General features: G+C 37.8%; 1 protein-coding gene across 4 annotated transcripts in view; it reads left to right on the top strand.

The window, feature by feature from the left end:
• Positions 1–20,323, top strand: part of USP9X (ubiquitin specific peptidase 9 X-linked) — a 95,848-nt gene that overhangs the window by 51,458 nt on the left and 24,067 nt on the right. For all 4 annotated transcript variants that reach the window (XM_042034901.1, XM_042034892.1, XM_042034922.1 and 1 more), the window contains exons 16-26: positions 1,517–1,859; positions 3,264–3,359; positions 5,292–5,503; positions 6,991–7,231; positions 7,441–7,590; positions 7,690–7,810; positions 8,276–8,406; positions 8,667–8,945; positions 11,956–12,081; positions 14,248–14,373; positions 17,063–17,229. In XM_042034901.1, coding sequence (XP_041890835.1) covers positions 1,517–1,859; positions 3,264–3,359; positions 5,292–5,503; positions 6,991–7,231; positions 7,441–7,590; positions 7,690–7,810; positions 8,276–8,406; positions 8,667–8,945; positions 11,956–12,081; positions 14,248–14,373; positions 17,063–17,229 — 1,992 coding nt within the window. The remainder of the gene's footprint in view (positions 1–1,516; positions 1,860–3,263; positions 3,360–5,291; positions 5,504–6,990; positions 7,232–7,440; positions 7,591–7,689; positions 7,811–8,275; positions 8,407–8,666; positions 8,946–11,955; positions 12,082–14,247; positions 14,374–17,062; positions 17,230–20,323) is intronic.

Genomic DNA, 20,323 nt, shown 5'->3' with positions numbered 1-20,323 from the left:
TTCTCTTCTATAGCTGTAATTTGTTTTGTTAACTCTTCCAAAACTCAGATGCAAATACACACTGAATATTTTTGTTCTGGTTTGGTTTTTTTTTTCTGGAGGGCTTTTATGCTACTGTTGGAATATTCAAAAAAAGTTTATTAGGGCCTTTGGAATTCAAGGTTCTGATTCTGCACTTAGATTTGTATGGCTTTTTTCCTCTCTGTGTGCAGAGCCCCACTGACTTGAATACAGTGTGCACTGGATACAGTTACATTCCTATTTGGGTAACTTAGTTTAAAATTTAAAGTATTTCAAGTGGGGATGTGGCCATGTGTCCTTGCTTGTATCACACCAGATTTAAATCCATGATCATAAACTGACATATACTTTTGTCAGTCACTGATGTTTTGTTGGCAGCAACTGAGCCCTAGAAAGAAAGTGCAATAAAAAAATTATTTGGATTATTTTGGCCAGCTCCTGTTTGAATAAAGTAAGAAAACAAAGGATCTCTGCTCAGCATAGAGCTGCAGAATGTTGGTGCTTTTTAGGATAAGTCTCAGCTTTTTCCTGCTTGGTTTTAACCTTTTTTTAGAGGAGTAAAAATACTTGAACCATCAAGTTCTGAACTATTTTTTCCTTGTTTGCTAAGGGAGATGTTATTTTACTTTTTTAAATTTAACAAGAATTTTCATTAATTAAACTAAAGTGTTAACTGTTTAATGAAATTACACAATACATATGGATAGCACACTTAATTTATCACTCCTGCATGTTAAGAATTGTAACTTCTTTAGACTTAAGTTCACTATTTGTTAATGTACAGAAATTTATGAAGTCCCACAGATGTCTAATGTAGAATATGTATGTAGCAATTTCTGAAAAGCAGTGCCGTAACTTAGTCCCTGATTTCTTTCACATAAAAAACATTTGGAATCAGAAAAATTATTTTAAAGAACTTTGATTATCATTTGTTCCTCCTGAAACATTCTTAGTGTTAGCTCTCAGAATTGAAGTTCTTAATAATTGTTTCATAATAATTGAACACAAATGAAAAACTTGCTTAAATAAAAGGAAAAATTTCCAGTTCATTGACTTCTGCTTCTGGCTGTGCTCCATGGCATTGATACCTTTTTTGCAATTTTGCTAAAGCAAGTGCTAAACCATAGTGAATGATTGCAAAATTAATTTATTCTCATATGTTGTCACTTGACTTTTAAACTAAATAGTTTACACTAGGAAATGTACATTTCTTTGTATATAAAATGTAAACAATGCTTGGTAGTTTTGTATAAGGCACTTTTTTACTGAATTGTGTTCTTTTTTTCTTTAGAATACAAGTTCTTGATCCATTCAAACTTACTAAGAAATCATGGTGCTAATTATGAGTGGACTGATGATATAAATAAAGTTTTCATACTTGTAATATATACATGTATAATGTGCATATCCACCTTTGTGCCTGTACTTTTTACTGAATTGTAACTCTGGATGTCTATTAGACAGTGCTGTTAATTGTCTCTTTGTTTTGCTCAAGATTTTTATTGAAGGATGGTCAGCTGTGGCTCTGTGCCCCTCAGGCGAAGCAAATATGGAAGTGTTTAGCTGAAAATGCGGTTTATCTTTGTGATCGCGAAGCCTGTTTTAAATGGTATTCCAAACTAATGGGGGATGAACCGGACTTAGACCCTGACATTAATAAGGACTTCTTTGAAAATAATGTGCTTCAGCTGGATCCTTCCCTATTAACAGAAAATGGAATGAAATGTTTTGAACGTTTCTTCAAAGCTGTGAACTGTCGAGAAGGAAAGCTAGTAGCAAAGAGACGAGCCTATATGATGGATGATCTGGAATTAATAGGACTAGACTACCTTTGGAGGGTGAGTTAATTGAAGGAAGCATCTGAAAGGTTAACTGCTAAGTCTGTTTTTAGGAATGTGTAATTTATTAGTAATGGACTGAAATTACAAAAATCTACTGCTTCAAACTAAATGCATGGCTTTTGATTCCACTGTCTTCCCAGCAAGTATGCAAGTTGGTAACTTTGCAGACTGATGTTTAACGGAAAGTTATTTGAAACATAAGTATTATTTATGTATGCACATGAAATTAAAAATTTGCCTTTACTGTTGAAGAAGAAAAGGTCCTTCCAGGTGAATTATCTGTAGATTTATCTTTTTGTCCACACGCACATTATAATTAAACTTTGTTTCATGCACTTCATAAGATATTTCAGGGCATTCCTTCCAATGTGGTAAACTGGAGTGATTCTAGATCAGACCAAGTGATTGCTGGTCTGATTCTTCTTCTTATAACCACAACCTTTTGGCTAAACATGGTGGTTTTCTAGGATCTGTGGATTCCATATAACCACCGATTCTTTAGATATGAAATCTTCCTTTTCAGTCGGAAGGTTGAAGCTTTCTGAAGTTTGCCAGATCTATTGGTGAAAAACATCAGTATCTAAACTGTAGCTTAATTTTTTCAGACCTTTTCTAGTTCTCAAGAGCTGCATTAAGCCCACAGTGGTGCACTGTGACATGATTATAATGGCTGTGTGTTTGTAAAATGTATAGAGCAGCAGTCTTCAGTAATTTTGGTTGTGGCTTGTTGAAGGGTTAGGTATTTTAATCCTGTGATAATAGTTAAAACCAAAGTAGACCCTAGTTTTTATACAAATAAGTTCACACAGTGTTTGTGAACAGAGTCCCTGCAGAATGTTAGCATGTTCTAGTTTTGGGAATCAGCTTACTCTAATCAGCATGACAAAACTCAGGAAGCTTCAGCTCAGTACCCTGCAAGGGTTGTCTGTAAAACCTGCTGTCAGACCTGGTGACTAGTAATTAAAATTTAGATTCTCAGATTAGAAGCAGAATTCATTTGCTTGTCTCCCTTCCACCTCTTCACAGCCATTTAAATACTTGAAAATTCTGTCTGGTGATGCAAATTGTTGAAGCATCTGAAGAAGTTGTTTTCTTACTCTCTGAAACAAGAGAAAATTTGAAATATTATGTGAACATGAATATATAAAAACTACTCTTACTATTTATAAAACATCTTTTTTGCCAATTCTGAACGTCAAAATTAGTTAATTTTTGCTCATTTAATCACCTTAAGTGTAAGTTGTATTGATTCTATTTTGTTACTAAGCATTTTAGTCCCTTTTACCTCATAAGATAATTAGACATACTATTGTGTTGAGATACTTATGTAGTAGTTTTGGTTTTCATTTTTATACCAGCAAGTTTTAAGATAAGCTAATGCTTTTTTTTAAATTTTGCTAGGTTGTGATTCAGGGAAATGATGACATTGCAAACAGAGCAATAGACCTTCTTAAAGAGATCTATACTAATCTTGGCCCAAGGTTACAAGTTAATCAGGTAAGAAAAAGCAACAAGAAATCTGGAATATAATAGAAAAATAGTCTTAAAAATCAGTTTGGTGATATTTTTATCATTGAAAGATTTGAAAACAGAAAATAGTTTCCATGTTTTGGAGGGTGAGTACAGCCATCAGATTCTGGGCAGATGCAGAACTAAAGTTTTTTCTCATATTTGCAGACTGAACTCTCATTAATTTTTCATAGTAAGTTCATCTGCTGTATTTGCTCTTTCTGCTCAGAAAACAGTTAATGCCATGTGAGGAAAGCCATTTGTTGCACTTTGAATTGTGGCACTTACTCATACTGGTATGTTCAGTGGCTGGGTCTGTGGGGTGTTGTCACAAGCTAACATCATCTCTTTTTTCTGTCGTGTCCCTTACAAAGGGTCACTGAGTTTCCATGTAATGGTCAAGCTGAAGTCTAGCAAATCAGATGTTATCTCCCTGCATTAATATTTGCTGGGAGCTGTGGTTCAGTGGACAGAGAAGAGATACTGGGTTTCTGTAAGGTATGGGGAAGGGATGTCATCCACAGGGTCCTTGACAGGCTGAGAAGTGGGCCCTTGAGAACCTTGTGAAGTTCAACAAAGCCCAGTGCAAGGTCCTGCCGCTGGGTTGGGACAATCCCTGGCACAAATACAGGCTGGGAAATTAACAGATTGAGAGCAGCCCTGCAGAGAAAGACTTAAGGTTATTGGTTGACATGAAGCCCAACATGCACTGGCAGCCCAGAAAGCCACCTGTTTCCTGGGCTCCATCAGCAGCGTGGACAGCAGGTCCAGGAAGGGGATTCTGCCCCTCTTCTCTGCTCTGGTGAGACCCCACCTGCAGTGCTGCATCCAACTTTGGGGTCCCCAACACAGGAAGGATATGGACCTACTGGAGTGAGTCCAGAGGAGGCCATGAAAATAATCAAGAGGCTGAAGCACTTCTGCTGTGTAGACATGGAGAAGACTTTGAGGAGACCATAGAGCAGTCTTCCAGTACTTAAAGGGGTCTGCAAGAAAGCTGGAGAGGGACTTTTGGCAAAGGCATGTAGTGACAGGACAAGGGGAAAGCTTTAAACTGAAAGAGGGTAGATTTCAATTGGGTATTACGAAGAAATTATTCCTATGAGGGTGTTGTGTCACTGGCACAGGTTGCCAGAGAAGCTGTGGGTGTCCCACCGCTGGAAGTGTTCAAGGCCAGGTTGGATGGGACTCTGAGCAGCCTGGTCTAGTGGAAGGTGTCCTTGCCCATGGCATGGAGGTTGGAACTGGATGATCTTTAAGGCCCCTTCCAACCCAAACCATTCTGTAATTATGTGACTGCACAAATTTAGTGGAGGAATATTGTCCTTTGGACGATCTCCAGTTGATAACTTGCCAGATGTATTTCTTAAAATTCCGATATTCTACTTGTCTTCAAAAACACTTTCCTAATCTTCAGAGCTGCCAGCCTGCCAGATCCAGCACAGCTGCTCTAGGTGGTGAATTTACAGCCATTCAGGCTGTATCTTACTGCAGTGGCAGATGGCTGGAGGCTTCTGTCTTGCTGTAGGTCTGGGCTTACTAAGCACACTTCGATCTGTCCATCTGCCCATGCTTAGCTCTGACACTTGCAGAAGTGTTGGATTTACATGCACACAAGAATTCTTTAACATAGTCTGAGAAAAAGAGAAAGTGAAAGTCCAGTTTAGTGTTCTCTGTCAAAACTTCCTCTTTTTCCATTTACTTACAGTATGGTTACAGCTGCTGATGTGAGATTGAAGTGCACACTAAATTACAATTATTTATTGGTAGGAGTTGCTGGAATAAAACAGCTTTATTGAGCTTTTTTTAACTTACCTATTTTGGTTTGGAGTTTTTTTTTTCTTCTACCATTCAGTTATCCTTCTGAAAAACTGGATTTTAATATGTCTTGTAATTGCACCACTTTCTTAATGTAATTAGGTAGTGATTCATGAAGACTTCATTCAGTCCTGTTTCGATCGTCTAAAAGCCTCCTATGATACTTTATGTGTGTTGGATGGAGATAAAGACAGTATCAATTGTGCAAGACAAGAAGCAATAAGGATGGTGAGAGTGTTGACTGTTTTAAGAGAGTATATAAATGAATGTGACAGTGATTACCACGAAGAGAGAACTATTCTACCTATGTCAAGGTATGTGTGGAAAAGCAGTATTGTGATTTTGATTTCTGTTAAACTAAAATAGTATTAATATCCTCGGGATTTTTACATTCTAAACGGTTTCTATGCAGGAAATGGTTTCACTGTGTTTCAGAATTCCATTTTCTTTGCTAATATGTGAAACCCTATTTTAAAAAAAAGTATTTTGAAAGATCAGGCAAATACAGGTATATATGGAAGGGACAGCAGACCTAAGAATAAACTTGGTGTTTTTTTCTATAACAAGCACAACGTACCTTGAGGTTCAATTGTTTTGGATATAGTTCTTTATCTCAGATAATTACTTAAAAGCAGTACTGTTCTTTACATTAGCGTGGGCAAAACTTTTTTGTTTTTCATGGCCTTACTATACAAAAACATGTTGTAAATGTATATATTCACCTTCCAGAATTGTTTACAGAGATCATAATCGTACTTTGCAAGATTAAATTTTTAATTATCTCTAAGTGAAATATTCTGTAAGTTCCTCATAATAAAGTGAAGAAGAGAACTATGCTTTGAAATATATTTATTTTCTGTATACCTTCACTACTCTTATACTTGTCCTTGAGTGAAAACTTAAATCCTATCTCTCTCTATGGATTTATGATGCAGCTAACATATTTTTAAACATGGTGGATGTTTCTCGTCCACTTATTTTAAATGCACTTTTTGTCAAAAAAATTTAAGCAACTGTGGGTTTTTTATGGTGTGTCAGTAATTTGCAGTGTTCCTACAGCTTTTTTTATTGTATATATTGATTGATTAGTCCTAATGAAGTTCTCTTGTTGATTGTGGGTACATCTTTTTTTATATGGGCTGCTTATTTGATTAGACTAATCTTTCACAGGCCTTGTTAGCAAGGAGCTTTATGAGGAGTTTTTGCCTTTTGTTGCATGGGATTAGTTTGTTGGGCTTATCTGGGCACATCTTTCCTAATGAGCTCCCTGCCATTGTGGGGAGTGTGATCACTGCTAATGTGAAACCGTTTCTTCCTTTTTTGACCACTTAAAATTTTTTTTAAAGGGTTGTGATTTTAAAACCTGGAATTCTGATATAAAACTCGTAACAGCTTTTGACAGAGGGTATTAAGGCTCGGTGACCTGATGGCTTTTCCTGATTTTGGTGTATTTAAAGCTGAGTTGCTTTGCTAAAAGAGCAAAGCATTGCCAGTCTGATTAAGCTTTGTGTGCACATTTTTATCAGGAAGTTTCAAGACAGAGAAAAGATCTAAAATTTTATAAGAGTTCCTAAGCAGACTGTAAATTTGACGATATGAGTAATGCATTTGTTCTGAGTGTGGCTTCTTGAAAGATTCTGTGGATATCGTTGCCATAGTTGCTGGAGCTTTCACAAATCTTAACACTGGAAAATACCATGTAAAGATTTGATGTTGAAATACCTGCAACAAAAATTGCAGCAGGGAAAAGAATTTATTTCATGAGGCCAAAAGTAACTTTTGCTGGTTTGTTTATTTTCAGAGCTTTCCGTGGTAAACATATCACACTTGTAGTTCGTTTTCCAAACCAAGGCCGGCAGGTGGAAGATTTGGATATTTGGTCTCACACAAACGACACAATTGGCCAAGTGCGGCGTTGCATCCTCAATCGCATTAAAGCCAACAGTGCACACACAAAAGTAGAGCTGTTCATTGGGGGTGAGCTGGTAGACCCTGCAGATGACAGAAAATTAATTGGGCAGCTGAATCTCAAAGATAAAACGGTAAGCGTTGCAGGCTGGGTATTTACGTCAATTCAGATACTGTTTCCTTTTTGTAAATGCTTGAAAAATACCATGCATGGGATCATTTATTTTTATGAAATAGTTCCATTTTTCCTCCTTATATTATGCCATTAACATTGTATCAGATGCTTATTTGGTAAAGAATCTTAATTTTTGCAGAGTATTAAAACTATGATTGTGTTTTTCAGCTAATTACAGCTAAGCTTACACAGATAAATTCTAATATGCCCTCAAGTCCAGATAGTTCTTCTGACTCTTCAACTGGTTCTCCGGGCAACCATGGCAATCACTACAGTGATGGTCCAAATCCAGAAGTTGAAAGCTGTTTGCCTGGAGTGGTAAGCATTTTCTGAAATTAACAGTTCAAGCATGTTTTTTCTTACACTTTGTATTTGGCTGACAATTTTTATGGTTTTTTTAAATTTGCTTATTTTAAGATCATGTCACTGCATCCTCGATACATCTCTTTTCTTTGGCAAGTTGCAGACTTGGGCAGTAGTCTAAATATGCCACCTCTTAGAGATGGAGCTCGTGTTCTTATGAAGCTCATGCCACCAGGTAAAACTTTATCCTGTTCTTTATCTTGTAATATCCTGTATAATAATTTCTCACCTGATATATAAAAATGAAGATAGGGGAGTATTTTCTACTTTATGGTAATTTATTGGTACTGTAATTCATTACTGTTATCCTGATTAGGACTGTAAAAGATTTCCCAAGTAATTATTTCTTGTCTGCTCTATAAAGTTGCGTAGTTTGCAGTTGGTACCAGGGTTCAGTGCCACAGTGCAGTGAAAATGGGGAAAAGCATTGTATTTTAAAGTGGTTTTGTAGCACTGCTTTAATGGGATCAGTTTTGACAGTAGTAGTCATTGCAGAACACTTCATAGTCGATTTTGTCTGTAACTTTTTGCAACTATTCTGATACACTTAAAATTTTTCAGATATACGATTGTAAATAGTACTGACTTGTGGTGGAGTAGTTTTGCTGCAAAATGCTTATAAGTTGTGTTTTTATTGCAGATAACACTACAGTCGAGAAACTAAGAGCAATTTGTTTAGATCATGCAAAGCTTGGGGAAAGCAGCCTTAGTCCATCCCTAGATTCTCTATTCTTTGGTCCTTCTGCCTCACAAGTGCTGTACCTAACAGAGGTTTGTGATGCTTTGCCTGTTCTTTAAAAATCGTCAGTTCTCTCTGTGGCAATCCTCTCTGTAACATTATGGAAGCCTAAGATCAAATTCTGGTTTGAAATGAACAATTGAAAATACTTAACAATTTACTGGAATAAACATATGTATGGCCAGTGCTGTCAAAGCATTGCATATGTAGTATTGCTACAAATTCTCGTGTTAAGTCATCTATATCCAAGCTGGTGCATTTCCATTAGTTAACTCTGTATTTTGTTCTACAGGTAGTTTATGCCTTGTTAATGCCTGCCAGTGCACCTCTGGGAGAAGATGCCAGTGATTTCCAATACAACTTCTTGAAAAGTGGTGGTTTGCCTCTTGTGTTGAGCATGCTGACCAGAAATAACTTCCTGCCAAATGCAGATATGGAAACTCGAAGGGGTGCCTACCTTAACGCTCTAAAAATAGCCAAATTATTGCTAACAGCAATTGGATATGGCCATGTTCGAGCTGTGGCAGAAGCTTGTCAGCCAGTTGTGGAAGGCACAAGTACAATTTCACCGGTAATATAAGTCTTCCTTGCAGCAAATAGCAATGTGCTCCGTGTTTTATAATGTCTGCAGTAACATCTCTTTACTTTTCATTGACAGTCTATTCTTCGAGTGCATTGCATGTCAAGAACTCAAAGTGCTTTCAGATAATGTTGTCTTGCAATTCTAAAAAAGAGATCAACTTACTAAACAAAGCCTATTTCTTGGTGACTGTAAAACGTTAGGTGTGAGATGTACTTGCTCTGTATATGATTTTCAATGGTTCGCATGATTGTTAGTACAGGTAACTTCTCATTTTTAATTATATTTATCCTTCTGGACAAAATGTCCAGCACACAGCAGGATAAACGCATCATGTGGTGGGTGAGCAGCTGGTTCACAGGTCAGGCACAAGGGTTTATAGTGAAGGGCAGGGAGGCCCTGAAGAGAAACCTCAACAAATGAGAGGACTGGGCAATTACCAACCATATGAGGTTCAACAAGGGCTAGTGCCAGATCCTGCACCTGGGATGGGGCAACCCTGGATATGTGGACAGACTGAGGAATTTGGTGCTGGAAAACAGTGACACAGAAAGGGACCTGGCTGTCCTGCTTGATGCCCAGTTGAATATGAGTCAGCAGTGCCCTGGCAGCCAGGAGGGACATCCGTGTCCTGAGGGACATCAGGCACAGCATCACCAGCTGGGCAAGGGAGGGGATTGTCCTGCTCTGGTCTGCTCTGCTCTGCTCTGCACTGGGGGGGGCTCACCTCGAGTGCTGGGGGCAGTTTTGAACACCACAATATAAGAAAGATACGAAGCTCTTAGAGAGCATGTAAGGGAGGACAACGAAGATGGTGAAGGGCCTTGAGGGGAAGCTGTGTGAGGACCAGCTGAGGGCTCTTGGTGTGTTCAGCCTGGAGGAGGCTGAGGGGAGACCTCACTGCAGTTAACAATTTCCTGGTGAGGGGAAGAGGAAGGGCAGGCACTGATCTCTGCTCTGTGGTGACAGTGACAGGACCCAAGGGAATGGCCTGAGGTTGTGTCGGGGGAGGTTAGAAAAAAGTTCTTCCCCCAGAGGGTGGCTGGACATGGAACAGGCTCCCCAGGGCAGTGGTCACAGCACCAGGAGGTGTTTGGACAATACTCTCAGGCACATGGTGTGACTCCTGGGGATGGTTCTGTGCAGGGCCCAGAGTTGGACTGGATGATCCTTGTGAGTCCCTTCCAGCTCAGCATGTTCTGTGATAAATGTGAATCCCCCATTTGTGAGTTTCCATCCCAAGCAGTTTCTTGATCTATCAACCTGTACTCAATAATACACAGAGTGCCCCACTTCAGAGCCCTTTGTTCCACAATATTGACTAAGATTCATCTCTGAAACAGAGAAGTACATTCCCCTTAAACATCAAAAATAAATACCTGTGCTGGTTAGCTGCATCTATTGGAAGATATATAATTAATTCTTTTTCAAGTAAATCATAACTCTTAATGATTACAAAGAAGTGAAGATCCCTTTTTATGTCTCATGTTACAGTATAATAGGAGTATATTAAGGCAGACATGTTTGCCACCCTGTATTTCATCTATTTTAAATGAGTAAATTTTACTGCCCTGCTTTCTTACAACACTTACGTAAAGTGCATCAGACATGACATCACTTGAGTCTTGAAGTATTGTTTGAAACAGACTTAGGCTGACCTCTTCAGAAGAGGCAACATTTGTCCACAATTGCTGACTTTCACTATTTAGAGTTGCAAACATCTGATTTAATAATAACGGATTTGTTGGAAAAAACATGGTTATTCTTGTTGTCACCATCATCCTCTTTGAAGGACTTCGGTATTTTTTATTCCTCTGGGATGCAGGTGAGATTTGTTAAAACCTTTCATTTCTCTCACCTAAAGCATAAGCCCCAAAGCGTAACTTTCTCTCTTGGCTTTCCATCAGTATTTAAGAAGAGGAGGCAGCCAAGGTTATGTGTCTGTATCTTTCAGTTATTGGTCTTTTGCTGTCAGTAATACCTTTAAAATTTTTACTTTTCTTCCTTGTTTTCATAGAAGGTTTAATTAATAATGTTGTTAAATACAGTGTTATGGTACACAGAACCTGATTTGCCTCATATATTGCTGTCGATCAGCTCCGGTAGCGTCCAATAGCTGATTGACTGTGGAAGCTCTGTTAGTCTTTAGTGGAGCTTCTGTAACTTTGCTCCCTGAATCAAGTGTCATAGTGAAGCTGACAAAACAAGGGATGTGCCCAGCACCAGACCTTACACAGGAACCTCACAGTGTCTTTTGGGCAGCATTTGAGATGGGCTTTTTGAATGAACTGGTACAGGAAAATGAAGAAACTCTTTTGTTTTAACTTGAAACCACAGCAAACCATCTTTTGTTTGTCTGTGACAAGGAAACAACCATTTCAGATTTGAACTGTCAAAACTACGAAGCTCTGGCAGACTAAGGAGAGAGGGATCTATGCTCAAACCAATACAGAAAAGATAAAAACTTGTCTTGCTGTTTCTGTTTTGAAACTGTTATCGAAAACAGGAGGGATAATTCCGAACAGAATTCTTCAAGAGTAAACTAACTCAAATGCTTAAAATGTACTTCAGTATAATAAAAACTTCAGCCGTGTTCTGTCTGGACACTATTATCTAATCCAGAGGGAGGCCCAGTGTATTGCCAAACCCTTTCTTTCCCACATCAACTGAAAGGGAAGGAGGCATTGTAACAGAAAAAAATTCTGTTTACTTGAAATAATCTGATCAATAAACAAGCCCCCAGACCTAATAAGTTTGGTGCAAGTGCCTTTCCTCTTAACTGCTTGTACTCTGTGATCCTACACTGCAGCATAGTGTCTTCAGATGTGATGGTATCTGTTTGAAAATGAGAAGGTTTATTTCTGTTGGCATTTGCACTAAGTAGTTTTCCTTCCAGCATCTTACCTACTTCTACCAAATCTTTCCTAGCTACTTTAGATCTTCATATCTTCTTGCTTTTTTTTCTCATGTAAAAGTAAGTATGAGAAATACTTTCTTCCAGATAAACCAGGCTACGCATGACCAGGCAGTGGTGCTACAAAATGCCCTACAAAACATTCCTAATCCAACTTCAGAATGCATGCTGAGAAATGTAGCAATACGTCTTGCACAGCAAATATCTGATGAGGTTGGTGAATTCCTTTCTGTATCACCTTTTTTTCCTTATAGCATCTTTTCTATATTTTTAATCCTTAAATTTAATGCTCTGTAAGACATGGATTTTTCCTTTTAAAATGTCGTGAAATGTTTTAGGTAATCTTCATATGAAAGAGAAAAGTCTCAAATCATTGCCAGTGTATCTTTATATATTGAAGGTACATTAATGATTCAAATGAAAACCTCAGTAAGGCTAAAGAATGTGCTTTGCAAACGTAGTGGTCTTATCTGTGTGGTGTGGCCAAAGCTCATTTGGATCTGGAATCATGAGTCATGTTAGTGAACACATTAGTGAATTCGGCTGAATGCAGCAGGAGCTAAAATCACAACTGCTTGAACTTCCTCTTCCATGTGCATCAGGATCCCTCAGTTTCCAGAGTGGAAGCCATAAATACAGGTTTTCTGTACCATATAGCATATCTGCAAAACTATCTCCAAAATGCTTCTGAGGTGTCTAGATAGAAGATATTATTGTATTATCATCCTGGTGTTGACAAGTGCACTGTCTCTTGAGAACCAAGGGCAATGTCTAAAGAAAGCACAATGTGCTGCACTGCAGGACTGAGCCATCTGCCTTCTGTCAGTGGTGGTTTTGCATCCATAGGTGTAAAATCAGCCAATTGAACTCTGATTTAATTAAATTTCTTCCATAGAAGAAATGTCTTTTGAGGTGAGATGTGAGGAAAGGTTTTTGAATTCTGCCTTTGTCTTTCTTAGAGGCCTGCTAATAAATACATACTATTTTTTTTTCACCAAGCACATCAAAGCAAACAAAATCCGAATGTCTTTAACAATATTGCTGTGGAAGTTTTGTCTGTAGCTTTCTGAAATTATGAATACTGCTGTAGATCTAAATTTCTTACATATTGTAGTTTGCCTTTGAAAGTTTTTTTTTTTTTCCTTTTCATGTTTTGATGGTCAAAAACACTTTTCAACAGATCTCACAATTTTAAAAAAATTACTCTGACATAGTTTCCATAAGCCAGAGAGAAGACTTTAGCACACAGAGGAATCTTACACCTTTTTAAAAAATGTTGTTACTTAAAGTTTGAAACTACAATGAGATTAAAAAAACCCCATTATTTTTCTTGTGGCACTGTTGCTGTAAGGTTGCTTTGCTTGTAATAAAGATAAAATGTCTTTTATTTTTCTTCCAACTACTGTTGAAGTCCATATCAGTACAAGAATGCACATTGTTCAGGTTTCCTGATGCAGATACCTCACTGGCTCAGCTTCTTAAAGTCCCGTTTTTTTATTGTCTGAGCTTTAGAAAAATGAAACTTGAAATCCTTGGGAACTGTCTGCCATCTGCTTTTAGAGATTGCCTATTTTTTGGACATTCTATTTTGAATATAGACTTCAGATAAGTTTTGTATTTTTTTTGAAAGTTGATGTGAACTATAAAGAATAGCAGTTGTAGTATGTTTTGTAATGTGTGTTTATCAGTAGAAACCATTGGATGTTAACTCAGACCATGCACAAAACACTGAAGAGGGACTCTGCATACATAAGATACATGAGCTGTGTTCTTACTCATGTTCAGACCTCTGTATCTTGGACATGAAGCAATCCCTTTATATAATGATCACATACTTGATAAGCATCCGTTTGTCAAGCTGGCTATCAGCTAGCACAGCATGGGGAGAAACCCTAAAATAAGTTCAACTTTTTACATTGCTTAGGAGGCTGGCTGCCTTCCAGATGAATGCTTGGCGGTTTCTTGGGTTTTTTTCCTAAATAAAGAAAGTTTAGCATTGAAGTTGGTAGTTTCTGCTAAGCCTTAGAATCAGAGTTTACATTGCTTAAGAGGCTGGCTGCCTTCCAGATGAATGCTTCGCAGTTACTTGGTTTTTTTTCCTAAATAAAGAAGGTTTTAGCATGAAGTTGGTAGTTTCTGCTAAGCCTTAGAATCAGAGTTGCATACATCCTACTTTAAAAAACGAGATTTTACATGAGTGAAGTATAATTACTCTTCAAGATATGTCACCTGTTTTCTATTTAAGGAAAAATTCTTTGTTTTAACATTTTAAATCCTAAATTTTATATGAAATACATTTGTGGGAAATTAGAATCCATTGTAGTGTTATTTGCAGCTGCATTTTAATGTTGCTTTAGTTAATTTCTCTTTTTTTTTCAGGCTTCAAAATACATCCCTGACATCTGTGTTATCAGGGCAGTACAAAAAATTGTTTGGGCATCAGGTTGTGGGTCAGTTCAGCTGGTTTTCAGCTCAAATGAGGAAATTAGTAAAATCTATGAAAAGGTAAGAATTCCTGAACAACTACTTTCCTTGTATAACTGTTTGTTTGTGTACCAAAGGGAATGTTGACCTGGTCAGGCTTACAGTGTGATGAGCTTTTAGGTGGATACAGTGATGTATTTCAGAATCTAGTACATGTCATTTTCATAACACAGCTTAATTTTCTATTCCAAATTCCTTTTCTCGGTAACTGTTGAATTGTAACTTGAATCTGGTGTCAGTTCAAAAATGCACCAGTTCTGTAACTGCTGTAACATGTTTTCAGCCCAGTTAGTTCTGCATTTAAATAAGGAATAAGCATTTCCTGCAATGCTAATTTGTCCAGTCTTTAAACTTAAAAGGTCTGTTCTACAGAAGTGATTCAAGGCATATGTGCAGTCTAGAATGAGAAAGAAGAGCAAAGTGATGTGAGAAGCATTGGAAAAAACCATATAATTGCTAATTCTGTATAGCTTCTTTTCTCTTAATAATGGTTTCACATGTGGTTTACACAAATAGTTTGGAGTTGGGAGTTTTATATCAGTACATTATCACACACCTTGTGTTTAAGTAGTGTTGCTTACAGTTACAGGAAATAATAATCTGTATTTTGACAGTGATTTTAAAAAAGCATCTTCCTTTTTTTGTCTTACAAAATCAGGTTTAGTACTCATCAATACTTGCCTGAGAGAAAAAAGGAAAAGGAATATGTAGGGAGGCTTAATTCTTGGTGTATTCGCTGTTGTGCTTGAATGATCAATTGAAAGGATATTTACTTCAGCAAAATGCAACACCTCTCCATTAGCTTTCATAGTGTTTTAATGGCATCTGCTTCTATTGCTGTGAACATGACTTCTTCATGAAATAAAGTTGGGATTGGGGGTTTTTTTAGCTGATACTTGCATATAAAACATGGTTTAGTTCATGTGACAGTCCAGGCACACAAAGATAAGTGCTTGTATCTATACATAGGATGCTTTAAGAGCAGTAGTGCGCTAGAGAAAATATACCTAAAAGAGAGCATGCCTAAATGTACTTTTTAAACTTTTTTCTGGGTAATAATTGTACATCTTAGTTCTGTAAAAATACTTTAAAATAATTGGAGTTTTAAAAAAGGTGAAATTTAAGCTGTGCATTATCAGTCATCCTTCAAAGAATTCTGTGGGTTTTTTGTTGTTTTTCTTTTTATTCTTACTGACACCTGTATGGACATTTGTAATAAATGGCAGCTGCATTTGGTTTATACTGTGCAAAAGGAAAATAAAATTTGAAGGGGAAAAATTGGAAATTCAAAAGAGGAAGGAATTGCAGAAATAAGCAGGGAAAATAAAGTACACTTTGTTAATATAACATTAAAAGAGAGGAAAGTATCCTAGAAATAGAGGAATATCATGGAAGAAAAGACACAGTTTAAGAGAACTGTATCTGGTTATAGATGAGAGGAAATAATTTTATGATGGCTTTATAAAGATTAAATACAATGATGCACAGACCCCCCAGCTCTGGGTGCCTGAGTGCAGGGAAGTACTTCATTGAGTATAAAATGTACTTTGCCTTTCTCCTGGATCCCTGCAGCTGGGCAGAAATAACTTCCCTTTCTAACCAGGGCTTCAGTGCAGAGCAGGTGCAGTTCTGGACTTGTTGAAGGCATTCTGCATTTGCTTTCTGATCTTGAGTTGTGTCAGAACTGCCACATCCTCCTGCTGCAGTGCAGTGACTGCCTCTGATTTTTCAGTTGTTGTGCATGGACAAAATAGTGTTTGTTGCCAGAGTGAGGCATATTTTGGCCTGTTGACAATTAATTCTCTCCTCTGCGTTGTAATCCCTTCTTTCTGCCTAATTAATCTTGATACCTTTCCACATATAAAACAAATATTAAATGCCTCTAGTTAATGTTGCAATCCTGCACTCATGATTTATAAATGATGAATTGAGACCTGCTCGCATTCAGTTTCTTCAGAACTTCATGAAGGTAATTACTTCTAGATGGAGGAGAGGGCTTGCCTCTCCTTTTATTTTGAAAAAATGTACCAAAATCAACTCAATTGATTCAGGTGTTTAGTTGAAGAAGTAACCTAAGCACCAATTAGCAGTAATATTATTTTCTGTTTCAAAAATCACCACAGCAGCTGTGTTTAAAACTTAAACAGCTCTTTCATGTTTCTGAAAAATAGCAAAGTGATTAATAAATTCTAGCAGTATTAAAAAGCTTTTTGGTCAAATAAATTGTGAGTGTCAAAGCCTTGTAAAACTGGATTGATGAATTATACAGCACTGTGCCTTTCTCTGTTTGAGTAGTAAGAGTTTTCCAAGCTTTAAACTCCATGTTTTGACTAGTAAAGAAAAACAAAACAAAAAAAAATCCCAAACAAAAAAAACCCCAGATGCAAACCAAAAAAAAACTCCCAACAGTACTAACTGATGTAATTGTTGCCTATAAGCTTCCTATTTAACTTCTGTCTCCGTAAGTTCACGCTTAGAATCCTGCTTTGAGAAGCACAGTTCTGGAAGTTCGAGTCATCCCACATAGTGCTTTGGCTTGGATCTGAGTGGAGTGCGTAAATACTTGGCACTGATAATCACTTAGTATCACTAAGTCACTAATCACAAAGCTGTGGTTTGTGTTTGTTTTTAGCGATATACCTTGGAGCCAGTTGGGTTTCTTGGGATTGTTTGCTGTACCCACTTTGTGCACTCTTGTTTGTTTTCACAGACAAATGCAGGAAATGAACCAGACATGGAAGATGAACAAGTTTGCTGTGAAGCACTGGAGGTGATGACCCTGTGTTTTGCTTTGATTCCAACGGCACTGGATGCACTCAGTAAAGAGAAGGCATGGCAGACGTTTATCATTGATTTACTATTGCACTGTCACAGCAAGTAAGTTTTGGTGTTGTTTTTTTATTTTCTTTTTTGTATCACATCTATTATTTGACAATTCAAAATGAGTATAAAGCCTAAATGCAGAGCAGTGGCTTCAGCCCGTCTGAAGTTGTCACGTGAAGCACTGGGGTGGATGTTTTCAGAAACCATCCAGGTGGAAAGTTGTTATATGTTATTAAACTTGGTTGCCGGTGCTTTATCTGTGACTAAAGAGTTAATTTTAATTTACTGTTGTTTCATGAATATTCCAACTTTTCATTGCGAGAGATCAGAAATTAGTAGTGTCTTCAGCCTTTTGGTACGTTTTAAAGGGATTCAGAATGTGGTGCTCTCAGATGAATGTGGTCAGAATTTGAGCACTGTGTTTTGGAGTTTTTGACTTTTCTAGATAAACAGGTTGAAAAGTCTTACATTTAGGAATATTTGCCGTACCGAAAGCATCAATGGTATCGTCAGAGCATCTCGTTACGGTGAACTCTTTGCACACACTGGTGAAACTGTGGAAGGTTACCAGAAATACCTCAAGCTTTATTAGTTTGCAGCCTGTGGAATAGGGTATTGAATTTTCAGTTTCACTGAAGCTTGCTTGTATCACGCATTGTATGGAAAAATAATTTATATTGTCAGTACAAGAAACTAGCTCTGAGCTCTTTTCTCTCACATGCCTGTAAAACTTGTGATATGTATGATAATGTCACTTAGAATGGTGCAGCTGTTCATTGTTACATGATAGAATAGCATAAACATAAGTAGAAACAGAAGACTGCTTTGTAAATGAAGATGGTGAAGTTGAACTAAGGTGCTAAAAAGTTCCTCTTCTGGATTAATGTGGAAACAAATCAGTGTTTGTAATGCAGAGAAGGTTTAGCAAATACCAGACAGAACTGAATATCCTTCCATGACAATTGTTCTCTAATCTCCTACATTCAATCAGAGAACAATGTGAGCAAAAATATGCATGTGAGAAAATATTTTTGGTGCACCATAAAAGACAAGGAAGATGATCAAGTTCAGATCTCACAAATAGGATCTTTCTAGAAAAGATCAGATGGATTGTTTGTTTTTCAGAGTTTGAGATTGGGACTTCTGTTTCCTCAGAGCATAACCATGCTACCTCTAAATTGAGAAACAGAATGCAAAATTAATACTAAATGCTAGGGCAGTTTTTTTCCCCTCCAAGATAATTGATTTTGTAGTGGTGTCCCCTGAGTGCAAGATAATTGATTTTATAGTGGTGTCTCCTTAGTTAAGAGGAGATAGCTGAACAGCTAATCCTAAATAATCCTGGAACCCAGAAGTAGTTTGCTGATTTCTGCAAAGTGTTTGGTGGCCACATGTATGTAGCCCAAATAAATAAAAATTTTTGTGCTGGTGTAAAGCAATGGCACTTATACCCACTGAAGAGACTGTTGTCTGTTAACTATACAGAAACCTGTGTCCTGGAGCACTCAATAGGGCAGGATTCAGGTTGGCAGCTCTAAGGGAGGTGCTTGACCTCCAGCTGTTCCACCTGCTGAGTGCAAGTTCATCATGCAGCTCATGTCCTGTGTGCCAGCTCTGTGCTGTCATCATGTGTCTAAAACAGCACAAGATGCCTGTGCTTAGGCAGCTGCATCCCTCTCATGATTCCTTAAGAGCTCTTAGATTGTTACAGCTTCACAAAAATATAATACTTGTGTTCAAACATTGCATGCTCCTCAGAAACATAACAGTGTAAGGCATGTGTTCGCTTGGTTACATTTCTCACATTAGGAGAATATCACCTGTATCTATTTCATTCTGCCTTTAAAATGCGCAGACTTGAGGAGTGTCTGTGTGATGTGTCCCAAGCAGCTGATGGATTGTATCTTACAATAACTTTCTGTGAGATGTTCTACAAAAATGTCAGCTCAGCAGTCAGACCCCATAAAATGTCAATTATTGTTAAGAACAAAACAGACCAGCCCCGCCGCACGGTCTGCTGCAACTCAGAGCAGAGTAGGAGAACTTGGAAAGATCAGAGAAGGGTGACAAGGGAGATCAAAGCTCTGCAATGACTTCCATCTGAGGAACAGCTGAATAGCTGGGGGCACTTCATATTGGAGGAGAGATGAATGGTGGGAGGAGAATACCACAGAGACCCTTAAAATCAGAAGTAGCAAAGGGAGAACAAAGGAAGAACTGTGTTTCTTTGTGTAAGACCTTCTTGAGCATAACACTTAAGCAGTGCAACCCTTCAGTTTGGAAATGGTTTGAGGGGTTCTTTTGTGAACTTGTCCAGTGAGGGCTATGAAATACTGCTCTTGGTAGTCTTCCTGAACCACGGATTGTTAGAAGCTGAGAGAACATTCTGGAGAAGTGTCACTGCATGATTCCTTCTTCTTGTGCACTTTCCTTTGTGCATGGTACCAGAGATGGGGTGCTCAGCCAGGTGCATCTTTGCTCTGACCTCAAGGTCATCCTTATGTGGCTTTGAAACCACAGTTAACCACACATGAAAAAACTCTGAAGGGAATAGGATTCTTTGGTGTGCTTTCCACCCTGACTCCATGGACACAAAACAAAGACAACCACACCAAGCAGACTCTGCAAAACTCAGTTTTTCATATGCTGAGATACTTTGATAAAATCGTTCATTCAGCATTCATTTGTAGTCTCTTCCCACACAAACAGAGTTGTTCCTAACAGTTTTTACAAGGCATACTGCTCAGACAATCCTACTACTTAAAAGAACAGGATTTGGGATTTGCCTTAAGTATTTTTTTTTACTGAACCTTATCCATTCCCGCATTGCTCCAGTGATTAGATTAGATTCTGAGGTGGAAAATTTCCTTTAATTATAGCCACTTGAATTTTCAGGAGGGTCATCATCTCTCACGTCTTACTAATGATAAATTTTGATCACTTCAAACATACTCAGCAAACTGCTGCAGCGACACATAAAAGCAGTTTTACTGGAATAGTTCTGGTTTGTCTTACCAGGTACAACTGGTGCTTGATTAGAAAAAAAAAAAAAGATTTGGGATTGCAAATGGTTGTGTTATGCAATATTTGCTGGCAGTTGCGAAGGTGTAGTGGTGTTAGGTGTTTCTAAGTTTCTTTTTCTTTAAAT

The sequence above is a fragment of the Corvus kubaryi genome, unplaced genomic scaffold (genome assembly GCF_017639235.1).
Source record: "Corvus kubaryi isolate FWS band 111438036 unplaced genomic scaffold, C.kubaryi_AGA036_p1.0 133, whole genome shotgun sequence".
Taxonomy (NCBI): domain Eukaryota; kingdom Metazoa; phylum Chordata; class Aves; order Passeriformes; family Corvidae; genus Corvus; species Corvus kubaryi.
This window is presented reverse-complemented; position numbering and strand designations above follow the sequence as displayed.